Genomic DNA, 13,677 nt, shown 5'->3' with positions numbered 1-13,677 from the left:
GGGGAAGAATAAAACCCCAGAGCTTTGTGAGTGTTTAGTCCATTCAGAACAACCATCATGCTCTGGGGTACTTAGTTGCCTCCATCCCTTCACTACCCTGGCATGCAGGCTATCTATCATGCTACAGGGAGGACGGTCTCCCTGTCTTAGAGAGGGACAAAAGGATTGGAGAGAAGCTGAGAACTGAACTAGGCTCTTGGTCACGGGCACACCCCATCACTGCTCCCTCTGCTCCTAGATCTATCACCAGAAGCCGTCTATGGAGTTGTTTGAGTTAGAGGAGGAGGCTTTTCTTTAGGCCTATTGAGTGAGATTTTCTTCAAGACTACAGGGCCATGTAGAGATTAAGTGTAGGGTGTGATCCAGGTGACCAGATTCTAGGGTAGGGTTCAGTACTCAGAAATAAACAAGGATACTACAATGAGAACTTGTAGACACCTCCATCTGAATGCAAGTCTTGGGGTGAAATGCCCTTGGTCATGCCACTGTGTTCAGCGAAGGACATTCACTCTTTGGGCTGGTTCAGGTCCACATTCCTCTTCTCATGTCTGTGAAAAGCTCAGTGTGTCCCCACGAATGTCCTTTTTCAACCCCACTAGGGTTTTATCCAAGCCAAAGGCTATCCTTCATCCACCAACGTTGAAGTGATCAATGATGGAGCAGAATCAGCCATGTTTAAACAGCTCTTCCAGAGGTGGACAGAAAAGGATGAAACGCAAGGACTGGGCAAAGTCTACACTACTGGCAAAATTGGTGAGCATGTTTGTCCTGGATTTGGCTTTCCTACTTGTGCTGAGCAACAGCTGTGGGAACATTATTCACATTAACTGTCTCCTGCTTTCAGGATCTTGAAAATCCAGTGCACGTTCCTCTCATAACTTGTATTTTTCACCTTCTTCAGTAGATGCAAAGGGTTCAGGGACTGAATGATGTTCAGAACTGCTGGGGCTTCTTATATAGAATCATAGAATCGCTTGGTTGGAAAAGACCTCTGAGATCATCAAGTCCAACCATACCTGTCCACTACTAAACCGTATCTCAGAGCACCCCATCTCCCTGTCTTTAAAATACCTCCAGAGATGGTGACTCAACCACTTCCCTAGGCAGCCCATTCCATTGCCTAAGAACCCTTTCAGTGAAGATATTTTTCCTGCCGTCCAATCTGTACCTCCCCTGGCGTAACTTAAGGCCATGGCCTCTTGTTCTGTCACTGGTTACCTGGGAGAAAAGACACACACCCACCTCGCTACAACCTCCTTTCAGGTAGTTGTAGACAGTGATAAGGTCTCCCCTCAGCCTCCTTTTCTCCAGACTAAACATCCCCAGTTCCCTCAGCCACTCCTCATAAGACTTGTTCTCCAGCCCCTTCACCAGCTTCGTTACCCTTCTCTGGACACACTCCAGTGCCTCAATGTCCTTCTTGTAATGAGGGGCCCAAAACTGGACACAGTATTCAAGGTGCAGCCTCACCAATGCCAAGTACAGGGGAAGGATGACTTCCCTACTCCTACTGGCCACACTATTCCTGATCCAGGCCAGGATGCCATTGGCCTCCTTGGCCACATGTGCACTCTGCTGGCTCATATTCAGCTGCTGTCAACCAACACCCCCAGGTTCTATTCCGCCAGGCAGCTCTCCAGCCACTCCTCCCTAAGCCTGTAGTGTTGCATGGGGTTGTTGTGACCCAAGTGCAGGACCTGGCACTTGGTCTTGTTGAACCTCATACAGTTGGTTGCAGCCCATTGATCCAACCTGTCGAGGTCCTTCTGTAGAGCCTTCCTATCCTCAAGCAAATCAACACTTTCACCCAGCTTAGTGTCATCTGTGAATTTACTGAGGGTGCACTCGATGCCCTCATCCAGATCACTGATAAAGTTGTTAAACAGGACTGGTCCCAACACTGAGCCCTGGGGAACACCACTTGTGACTGGTCTCCAGTGGGATTTAGCACCATTTTCCACCATTCTCTGGGCCCGGCCATCCAGCCAGTTTTTAACCCAGCAGACAGTGTGCCTGTCCAGGCTGTTGGCAGCCAGTTTCTCAAGGAGAATGAACCAAACTGCCACTTATTCCAAATGTAAATGTTGGCAGATCACCCTCATCTAAAAAATCATGTGCAAAATTTTACACTCGCAGAACTTCTCGATTTTCTGTATAAAGGGCTAATGCTGAACCTGATAAGGAAGTGTTGAACAACATTGCGCTTTCATTTACACTGGCATCCACCCAAGACCCTCCTGACGTCAATGGAATTATTCTGTATTTACACCAGGTGTAAACGGTGCCTCAATTTATCATGCTGCTGAAGTGAATATTACAATGCAATAACCCCAAAGAGTAAACACTACTGAAGAGAGAGAACTTGTTGATGAACGATGGGATGGCAACAGGGATACTGAATGTCTCCATCAATAATAGCTTGAAAGACACAAATCTCTTTCCTTTGCAAGTTCTCTCTTTTCTCTCCACCTCTGTCTTTCTCCATGCTGTCCATAAATACTTTATCATGAGCTGGAGAAATGTAGCCATTTTATTTCTGAAAGTGACATTTTAAAAGGAGGGAAATATGTATAGATTTGGAAAACTAGTATGAATTTTCAGTCAGGACACAACTAATATTTTTACCAGCAAATCATCACTGGAACACACTATATGGCCACTTGCCAGCCTGTAACAGATCAACACTGCTGTGTGTGAGCTCTTGCGTATTCCAAAATCAACACTGGCTTACTGGTGACAAAACTGAGTTCTTGCAACCACAGACCAGGTTTTTCTCACGTGTATAATGAATGTGTGTGGGTGAGGGTGATGCAGGGGGGTTGTATGTTTTTGTGCATTCACTGGGTTCTTGTTTTTATTCTGCTGGTGCATGCAGCTAAGGTGGAGCAGGTGAAGTTTGACACCACTCAGCTCCACGCCAGACCGGAGCTAGCTGCTGAGCAGAGAATGGTAGATGATGCCTCCGGGGAGATAGAGGTGAGATAACTCCTTTTGCTGACAGAGGATGCAATAATCAGAGTGTTTCTAAACATCTCTGCCTTTTCACACGCAGCAGCTGTACCAAGCTGTGAAGGTGTGCCCACCTACCCTCCCCAAGGAAACATGGCTGCAGCCAGAGCAAAGTGCTTGCAAACTCTAACTAATGCAGCAGTTGCAGCAGCTCGGGGGAATTCTCTTCCAACCTATGACCAGTGGACCAAAGCAGTCGCCAAGATGACTCCTCTCCTGCCTTGTGTGTAGGTCATGAGACTGATACAAGTCAACCCCCTTCTCATACGGTCTCCCAGTTAGGTCCATATCCACCAAATTTGTGCAGAGCAGAGGCCCCTCTCCCATTCTTGTGACCTTCCATGGAAGATGGAGCTGGTTGAGAGAGAGGTTGTGAGGCTGAGAGGGACCTGGAGGCTGCTTCTCCTTGAAGACCATCATCTGCTGAAAGTCCATTAATGGTACATATATTGTGACAATCACTGGAGAGACCTAATTTTGCCAGAAAGCACTTAATCAAGCTTTGGTAACATGGGCTGGCATCCAGGAGAGAGAGGAAGGTTTATCTTCTCAACTGAAGACCTGAACTTGAGTGATCTGTTAGCAAAGGGACTATGCTTTGTCTTCACGTTGACTTCGCTGCACCAAAATGTTTCTTTTACTAGGTGTGGAGGATTGAGGATCTGCAAATGCAGCCAGTGAATCCCAAGACATATGGGCAGTTCTATGGGGGTGATTGCTACCTGGTCCTGTACACTTACCTGAGATCAGGCAGACCTCACTATATCCTCTACATGTGGCAGGTAGGTCAAACCAAAGCAGAAGGGACTGTGTTGTGTCTCCTAGAAACCTAAAACTGAACAAAGCAATTGCACATAAAAAATCCCAACCCAAGCATCCAGAAGAACTCAGATCCCCTTTGCTCATCAGTTGCTCATTGCAAATATCCCAAGCTGTGCTTTGTAGGCAGCATGGACACTGAGCCCAAGCTGGCATCACACTGAGAGCCAGCAATGTCAGACAGAAAGAGTGAAGAATTATGGGGCTTACAGTGCTGAGGGCAAACTTTGCACTTGTTTAAATTGTCTCTTAAAGCTTCAGCTCCTGGAGTCATGTGAGTATATTAATATCTCGCTTTCCTTTTTAAAGTATATTTTTTCCTCCCTTGGACTGCAGAGAAAAGGTTTGAAAATGGGATGCTAAAGCCTCCAAAACCTGAATGCAAGTGAAATTTAAATATCTGGAAGTTTTAACTCTGATCTCATGATATTATATGCAGGGTTTGGGATTGGCAAGATGTTACATTTTCCAAAGCTTTATATCCTTCATCTCATCACATTGCATGTGGCATCTCTCTCTTCCCCAGGGTCGCCATGCCTCCGTGGATGAAATTACTGCCTGTGCCCTCAATGCCATCGAGCTGGACAAGAAGTATGGGGACGAGGCTGTGCAGGTGCGCGTGACAATGGGCAAGGAGCCCACGCACTTCCTGGCGATCTTCAAGGGCAAGCTGATCATTTACGAGGTAACGTGGCTCTATGCGCGTGGGCAATGGAAGGTGCAAGCATCAACGATGGCTTGGCAGTTGCAATGGAAATAGTCCAGAAAAATGGGCTGATATTCAGGAAAGGAGCCTGCCAGGTCTGCATGGGCTGACAGATGGAAGTGGTGGAACATTTCTACTACTTCCCAAGTAGTCTGAACACCATATGTGTAAACAAAGTCCTGGACTGACCCAGACTCACCACTGAGTTGGTCCACCACTGAGCTCCAACGTTAATGTGTGATGTTCTTTCTAACTCTATCCCAGAATATTTGGCAGAGTTACAATTAGACAATCATCCTGTAAATTACAGATACCGCTGTCCAGAGTGCATCCTCCAAAATATCCTACACTTACATGATTTGAATTGTCCCTGCCTGAAATATATCATGCTAATTACTAACCCACTTGACATGCTGCTTTGGCTCCTGACATCTGTAGGGGAGACATTGCAAATGGCTGGGGAAGAAGGGGGATTGCCCTCAGTGTTGGTCCCACCATACAGCTTCTGTGGTCAATGTTCAGCTAAGCCAAGCGCAGCTGGAAATCAGAGTCCAGCTGTTTTGCCCAGTTGATATGGCAAATGCTTTGCAGACACTGAGATCTGGCCACATTGAGCTTAAGCATCTTGATGGGAGCTGGTCAGCACTCAAAGTAACCACAGAGAAATGTGGAAATTGCTCCATGCAGGTTTTATTCTGACCTGGAGCCAGAATGTATTTGGATTTCTTCACCTGCTCTGCGCAGGACCATGGTATGTTGTTACAGCAGCATGGAAGTTCTGTGAGCCCAAAAACCTTCTTCCTCAAATCATTCACACCCTGATTTTGCGTGTCCTCCTCACCTCCCAGTACCATCTTTCTCTCTGTTTCCTTGCAGGGCGGCACGAGCCGGGCTCAGAAAAGCACACCCGAGCCAGCAATCCGCCTCTTCCAAGTGAGGGGCACAGACGAGATGAACACAAAGGCCACGGAGGTGCCAGCCCGGGCCTCCTCGCTCAACTCCAATGATGTCTTCCTGCTGACAACCAGCCAAGTCTGCTACCTGTGGTGTGGGAAGGTGAGACTGCAGTGAGTCCAGGGGAGACAGCCAAAGGGAGCAGAAATTGTTGATGTGAAGCTTGAATCTTCTACCTCCACTGAGCTGTGGAGGTGTATCTTTGGGCAGGTAGTCCATTAATTTTAGTGGAGAAAGGTGCACCCAGGAGAAAGCTCCATCTGTGAGGGATCATCAGTAACACAGCCCTCTCTCTACAGAAGTAACTCATCTTGAGGTTCACCTCATCTCATTTTAGATGTTTATACAGCTTTCAGTTCTCCAGCTGTGAGAAATTAGACAGGATTAGAGAATAGTCATTTATCCTTAGTCATGTGTTTCAGGATGAGATGGTTGATCAAACCAAAGCAGAAAGTTTGCCCAGAGAAGTTTCAGATGACCCATCATAGCAGTGTTCAAGGCCAGGTTGGACGGGGCTCTGAGCAACCTGATCTAGTGAAAGATGTCCCTGCCTGTTGGCAGGGAGATGGACTAGATGATCTTTAAAGGTCCCTTTCAACCCAAACCATTCTGTGATTCTATGAGTTTTGCTCTAGAAGCCATAGGTTGCACTGAACGACCTTTCAAGGAAGAGAAATAAATTCTGACTGACCAGCCCAGATGAGACCCTCAAAAGCGTTCAAGCAGGTCTGAAACTTTCCAAAGGAGGGTAGGACCAAGCCAGCTTTTCCCCACAGATAGATTTTGCCAGTCTGTGCCTAAATCCACCTCAATCTCATGTCCTGAACACAGGGATGCAGTGGAGATGAGAGGGAGATGGCAAAAATGGTAGCTGACATCGTTTCCAAACGGGACAAGCACACCATTTTGGAAGGACAAGAGCCAGCAGAATTCTGGGAAGCCTTGGGAGGCAAAGCACCTTACGCAAGTGAAAAGAGGTAATAGTGACCTGCTTGTTCCTCTGGGCTTGGCTGGGCAACATTAATTAAGGGATCAAAACTTTCCTGGAAAATGAGTAAGCACTTTGATACCATGTCCTCACCAAAGGGAGCACTAGGTCAGAATATCACCAGAATTTTGTTCAGAAACCACATCAAGATGTCTCTTCCCTAGTTCTTGGATCAGGCCTTCTGGGAAGTAGGAGCTCCAGGTCCATACCCTGCAGACAAGAGTATGCTACACCCTTCTTTTCCCCACAGTAAACTCATCCAGTACCTTGTTGTAAGGGCTGCGTGAACCACATGCTCCATTTCCAGCCATTATTAGCTTTATGGGCAGCCCCAGAAGCCTAATGAAACTAAACCTGCTTTTGAACAACAAGCTGGGTTTCTCCAGCTGTCTGGGAAGGTGACATGTTCCTTTGCAACTAACTCATCTGATGTGGTTTTCACCTAACATCAGGCTCATGTCCACAAAGAGAGAAGGATTCTGCTTTTGCCCGCTTTGGGTGGAGAAAAAGTTAGCTTTAAAAATTGTTAAAATGACCCAAGAATCCCCTGAGACCTGATATTACCCAACTTTCAGGCCCTCAGATGAGTGTTGCCATATTCCCACCTCTTCCATCAAGGTCATAACAAGTAGCAGCAGGGCCCTGTGGTAAACCACGAGGGAAAGGTTTCAACCTCTCTTGCTTTTTCTTTCCCTGCCATGCATGAGGAAGGTTTCAAGAGCAGGTCACACACTATCAGCCTCGCCTCTTTGAGTGCTCCAACCAGACGGGTCGATTCATCATGACAGAGGTTGTGGACTTCTGCCAGGAAGACTTGGATGAAGATGATGTCATGCTGCTAGACACATGGGAAGAGGTCAGCACTGACTCCCCCTCCCCTTCTTCCTAGATGTATTTTCAAGCAGACTATGGCCTAATTTCTTTGAATCCACCATTCAATGTGAAACCGAGGGCAATATGCCTTCTGACCCACCTCCAAACCCTTCACAATGTTTGGTCAGACAAGCAGGTGTACGTCAAATCTTTCTCACCCAGGTACAAAACACGAGAGACGTGGTATAGCTATCCCTGTTTCAAAAAGGAGGACACTGAGACACCTGGTCCATGCCTTGCTCCAAAGTCAGATGAGCTGGACCTGGTCCAATCTTTGCCAGCTCATACAAGGGGGTGGCACCCAGACATCCTCCCCCTCATTTCCCAGCTCTGATGGTAAGGACTTGCTTTAGACTATTGGAAACTGATACCAGGGTGTTTGCTTTCTGAAGCCATTTGAAGTTTTGGCCATGCAAGGACTGGGTTTAGCTACCTTGAAATGTGCAAAGCTATTTTCTGAAATATTTATGCTTTGTGCCTGTCTCAAAAGCAAAATCCTTCTTGACTGGGAGTAAAGTTGGGATCAAAATCCCACAGGACTATTAGGAAACAACATTTCCAGTGTTATCTCCACTTCAGTTGGCAAGGGAGAACAAACAGCCGTGTCTGCACAGGTCCTAACTACTCACTGATCTTCAACACCTTCTCTCCTTGCAGATTTTCCTTTGGGTTGGCAAAGCCTCCAACACGTATGAGAGGAACGAGGCAATTGCATCAGCTAAGGAATATCTCAAGACCCACCCAGCAGGAAGAGACTTGGCAACTCCGATAATACTGGTGAAGCAGGGCTATGAACCTCTCAACTTCACAGGATGGTTCAACGCTTGGGACCCCTACAAATGGAGCGTAAGTTGCTGGAAAAGCCCTGTGGTGTGCTCAGTGGTGCTTAAAGGGTTAGTGAACCTACCCTCTATGGTGCATGGAGCAAAACCTTGTTATGACATATATTGAGCTTCACAACTTCCTGGTGCTACATGAGAAGCTTCTGCCCCTTCACCAGCAAAAACCACCTGCTTGGTGAAACTGAGGCTTTTGCAAATACAAGTAAATGTGCTGAATATTCACAATGTTATTTAAAAAAAAAAATATTAGGTTCTAAATCAGGTTTGTGATTTCAGACAAAACTGGGTGACAGCAGAAGCGCTCTACATCATAAATGCTCGTATTTCAAAATACAACCACAGAGAAAAAATATGACCCAGCTTTAAGGGCAAACTCTGGCAAAATGAAAGATGCAAGCAGACAGGTCTCATTTCTAGGTTTGCAGACTGCCCATCAGAGCCCAGGAGCTCCTGAACAAGGTCATCCTTGGTCCATATAGAAAAGCCACCTTCTCAAAAGGTGATTTACAAATACCAGCTCTCTGCTATACAGAGATGGAAACCTGCCTGAGGCATTGCCTGGGAAAGAGAGAAGTCCTTTCTCACCTCTTTCAAACATCAGCTTCAAATAATTTGGGGAGTATAATGGAGAGCAGAGATTTGCTTGTGTGGCTGGTGCGTAAGACCTCACCACATGTTTTCATGACCCAAACTTGTTGCACACCCTGGCTGTGCACAGCATGGTGGGATGGAGGAAAAGGTGATGCACTTAACTCCATGCAGACCATGCACCAGCCAGTCAAACCAGCACACAGAGTGTACTGGGAATAAAGGACAATCCTGGAGGGGCTTTGGTGGTCAATTGAGACAAAGTATGGGTCCATAGCAAGCAGGAAAGTGGAAGCAATGCTACCAGGCTGTGCACCTAAATTCCTGCCACCCGATGGCACTGGTGTGTACAGCTTAATTTAAAAAAAAAATAATAAAAAAATAAAAAGATGACAGGCAGCTGGGAAAAGCTCAGCTCCCAGGCGGTGTTTTACCAGACCCTTCCCCAGTGAGATGGTCCCTTCTCGGTCCTGTTTTATTCTATGAACATCAATGTTCGGACAGTTCACAAGCAATTCCATCTTCTGGTTGCCCGAAGGGCTGTGAGTGAAGTCACACGCTGGAGCCTGCAGGTAGGACAGCTGGGGCAATGGGGTGAAGGTCCCCAGGGGACTTCACACTGCAGGAAATCTCATACAGAGGTATTATTTTTTTTCCTGTAACTGGGTTTGCATCCTCTTTCTTTGCAACTGGTGTGGTGGTAGAAAGCCCATCTTGACAGCTGGATTTGGATAGATAAGACAGCAACTCCCAGAGTGCTGACCCTTAAAACAATGTTGAAAAAAGGTCAAAACTTGTTTTTTTCTGAGGAACTGCTGCAAAACAAGGATACAGCTCATAAAATATGTGCCTCTAAAAATATCCCCTTTAGGCAACTTCAGCAACTACAGACAAGCAATCCAAACAGTTGACATCCCAGAAACATCTGGCATGTGTGTTCATTGCTCAGTTTTGGGTCTAAATCTGTTTGCTCTGCAGTCCATGTGTTTATGTTGTTTATTCTTGTTGGGGAACTTCGTTGGATGATTCTGTTAAGAACTGACATCTCCTGGCTGCTTAGGAAAACACACCCATTAGCTTTGCCAAGATATCTATTATATACCTTTTTCAGGAAATAAGAGGTAGCTGGTAAGACATGGTACCAAATTACAAGAAGTCAGGGACTGAGGCTTTGAAAAATCTGTTGCTTTAGCTAAATGACTCGGGAGGGAAAAAAGAGGAATATTATTTTATCCCAAATTTTCATGCATCGCAAGATTCATTTAAAATTTAAAAGATTTAATTCCAGCAGTAAATATTATTTCTCTTTATTTGCCTTCTGCTGTCTGAAGTCTTTAAATTTCCTGTTTTCACCTGTTATTATAGAATCACAGAACAGTTTGGGTTGGAAGGGACCTTAAAGATCATCCAGTTCCAACCCCCCTGCCATCAGCAGGGACACCTTCCACTAGACCAGATTACTCAAAGCCTCATCCAACTTGGCCTTGAACACTTCTAGGGAGGGGAATCCACAGCTTCTCTGGGCGATTGTACAATATTGTACAACTGCAAACCTAAAGTCCATTTGTTTCATTGTTTTCATATGAAAGCTCTGATTCTGGCACAGTCTCCTGATTTCAGGAGCTGAGGATTGCAGGAGGCACCATCTGCTACCTCAATGGGCACCACTGGACTTTAAAATTCCTATGAACCCCTTATCCCATTAGAGAACAGGAGCATGTGCTAATTAAAGGCAGCCTGTGCTTCTCACAACTCTCTTCACCTTCAGGATGGCAAGTCCTATGAGGAGATGAAGAACAGCTTAGGAGATGTGTCAGCTATATCCGAGATCAAAGTGGTGAGTTGCTGCTCGACCATAGGGGTGGGTAACACCTGGGTTTAAACACCACCATGTCCTCCAGTATGAATTGTCTGCAGTGCTGTGGCCCCTGAGACCCTGGACAAGAGGGCCCTGGTCAAGAAGGGCACAGCCCAATGGGAGATCCTACAAAGCATAGAGAGCACAAGGTCCCAACAGTCCCAAACATGACTGTCACACGGGATCAGTTCTGCCCTGGACAGGGGCAGGGGGAAGGCTGGAAGAAAGTGACAGGGGCTTTGAACAAGGAGAGATGGCAAGTCGGGGAGGGGTACACAGGTAATTTACAAGTTTTTGACATGGTAGATATCTAATCTCACCTTCTGTCCTCCCACATGCACCTTCCCCTGCTGTTATCTTCAGAAAAATTAGACTACTGTTAAGTATCTTCAACTATTTCTAAGGGCTCTCATCAGTGATGTGCTTTTAGCAGTCAAGATATAACAAGACAACAAGACATAACATAGATGGAGGTTCTGGACTAATGTTTTAGTTTGGACTTCCTCCTTGTAGCTTTGGTTCTCCAAAGCAACAGACCAACAGACAGTCTGTGCAAGGAACAGTCCCCTCAACCCCAACAGAGAGAAAGGTCTTGGCATAACCCCCAACTTACTCTACCTGAGCTTCTTGTCTTGACATGTTTTTCTCCATTTGACAGGACCTTAACAACATCAGCCTGAACAAGAGAACCCTCAGCATAACCAACTTGGCTAGTTCAAGTGCTTCTCCTGAGTATAAATCACACTTCAACCACAGTGAGAGCAACAGCTACAGCAATAGCAGCAACTACAACAGCCCTTCTCTGGTGCCCAATGGTGAAGGGATTTACTCCCGAGAGGTGCTGATGAACAAGACAGTGGATGAACTTCCAGAAGGGGTGGATCCCACTAAAAAAGAGGTGACAGCATTGCTGGTTTGATGCCTTTGTAGTTTAACCTGGAACTTAGTCATTGGCTAAGTGCAGTAGTGTTTTAGACTATTAAGTCCTGCTCCAGGATCAAGAAGATACTAGCTGGACACATAGGTCTCTTAAAAAAGTGGGAAATTGTGGTAGTTTTACCCTAGTTGAAGTATTTCTAATTTTTAATGGCAGAAAAAATTGATTTTAAATAGTCATTTTAATTTTTTTATTATTATTATTATATTTTTTTTTGGTAGAGTAGTTTTATTCTGCCACTTCTGCCACTCAACCTCTGTCCTTGGAGGGACAGAGAATCAAAAGTACAGCTCCTGTAAGACAAGGTGACACAGCTGAGAATGAAGCCAGGATTTGCATTTTGCCTGGGCTGGGAGTGTTTGTTTTCACTTGAAACTCCTTCCAGAAGGGATTTTTATTATTATTATTATTATTATTTTTGTCTGAAACCTTGCATTTCAGCAAATCCCTTATTATTATTATTATTATTATTATTATTATTATTATTATTATTATTATTATTATTATTATTATTATTATTTTTGTCTGAAACCTTGCATTTCAGCAAATCCCATTCAGGGACAGGGAGAAATGCCACATCTCAGACTTTTGATCAGCCCAAGGATTTTGACAACATCTGTAGTGGAGTCCAAACTAACCAATGTGGGGAGGGACACACGGGGCTGATTCCTCCTACTCTCTACAGCCCAAGTTTGACCAATGTCTTTCCCCAACAGATTTCCTGGCAAAGGCCAACACCCACAGCCAAAGAGCTGATCCACAGGTGGGCCAGCAGCTCTGCCCCATGGCAATACCCATGTGCTACTGGTTTTATATCAGCTGTACATGAGTGCTTTCTTCTACCTGAAATTCTGGGGAAAACTCAAGCTCCGTTGCCCACAGGGTCTTTCTCAGTATCAGTGATGAGCCCACTATCCATAAAACTTTCTGCCTTTCCAGCAATGGGAATGAACACTTCCAATTGAATATTTTGGGTGGAACCGAGCCAAGGGGAGATGTTTTCACTGTGAATTACTATCCAAGAAACCGCTCAAAACTTTGGCCAGCAGAACACCTCCAATGCACCGTTAATTGTTCTGGGCTCAGCATGATTAGCAGGGACCAAATTCCAGCCAGAGCATGCCATCCCCTCAAAACCAGAGCATCCCTTTGGGCTGGTGGGCTCTCATTCCCCTGGTGCTTTGGGAAGTGGGATGAGGAACAGTTGCTGGGATGTTCCCATCCTGAGGACAGGCAGCAGGACAGGAGCTGTTGGCCTGGAGTCAGGGGTCAGCACTGGCACAGTGAGGAAGGGATGGAGGCAGCCGATGGAGGTGTCCCAGCCTCTGCAAAAGCCAAAGCTGACCTGTCCTTGCTCTCTCCTCCCACTGCAGTACTATCTCTCTGATGCCGATTTCCACGATATCTTTGGGAAGTCCAAGGACGAGTTCTACCAGATGCCCAAATGGAAGCAGCAGAATGAGAAGAAACAATGTGGATTCTTCTGAGACCACAGGGGCCATCCAGCATCCAGTGACTCTGGGACCAACCCTTGCTCTCTTAGAAACTGCGGGGAAGAAGTACAGACATTTGCTCAATGAACCCAACCCAACATCTCAATCAGGTCAAGCTCCAATGAAGTTATTCCAGCAGCCACTGTTCAGGGAATGGCTGCTTTCTTCCTGCAAACCCTGAACCTAAGGAAGCGAAACCTTTGGCAGGAACAACTTTGCAGGATGTTTTTGCCTCTTCTTGACACTTTATTGCCCATAGCCATGAAGACAAGTGTGTGTCACACAACCATATTGTAGCCTTTTCTTTCCTCTCCCTTTTGCAAATTGCCACGTGCACAAGGTGTTTTTCTTTCATTTGTAGAAGTTTAAAATTAGGTAAGACAAAGGCCACTTGCAGCTGCTATGTAAATTCTGAGTGAGGAGAGGAGGAGGAAGCTGTAGGAGGACAGAGGGGAAACCTTGAGGTCAGGAAAATGGTCATGGAGTAGCCAGAGGTAGTCGAGGCCCTGACCCTGGAGATATTCAAGGTCAGGCTTGATGAGGCTCTGAGCAACCTGCTCTAGTAAAGATGTCCCTGCTCACTGCACCTTTGAAGGTCCCTTCCAACCCA

The 13,677-nt window shown here is 45.9% G+C and overlaps 1 protein-coding gene across 1 annotated transcript in view; it reads left to right on the top strand.

Annotated features, from left to right (window-relative positions):
* Positions 1-13,061, top strand: part of LOC104526491 (villin-1) — a 37,353-nt gene extending 24,292 nt beyond the window's left edge. Inside the window, exons 10-20 of the mRNA XM_010169948.1 lie at positions 600-753; positions 2,876-2,976; positions 3,654-3,791; positions 4,355-4,513; positions 5,411-5,590; positions 6,320-6,465; positions 7,188-7,332; positions 8,007-8,195; positions 10,548-10,616; positions 11,296-11,535; positions 12,948-13,061. Of these exons, the coding sequence (XP_010168250.1) occupies positions 600-753; positions 2,876-2,976; positions 3,654-3,791; positions 4,355-4,513; positions 5,411-5,590; positions 6,320-6,465; positions 7,188-7,332; positions 8,007-8,195; positions 10,548-10,616; positions 11,296-11,535; positions 12,948-13,061 (1,635 nt within the window). The remainder of the gene's footprint in view (positions 1-599; positions 754-2,875; positions 2,977-3,653; positions 3,792-4,354; positions 4,514-5,410; positions 5,591-6,319; positions 6,466-7,187; positions 7,333-8,006; positions 8,196-10,547; positions 10,617-11,295; positions 11,536-12,947) is intronic.
* The last annotated feature ends 616 nt before the right edge of the window (positions 13,062-13,677 follow it).

Source organism: Antrostomus carolinensis, unplaced genomic scaffold, assembly GCF_000700745.2.
Source record: "Antrostomus carolinensis isolate BGI_N321 unplaced genomic scaffold, ASM70074v2 scaffold15876, whole genome shotgun sequence".
Lineage (NCBI taxonomy): Eukaryota > Metazoa > Chordata > Aves > Caprimulgiformes > Caprimulgidae > Antrostomus > Antrostomus carolinensis.
This window is presented reverse-complemented; position numbering and strand designations above follow the sequence as displayed.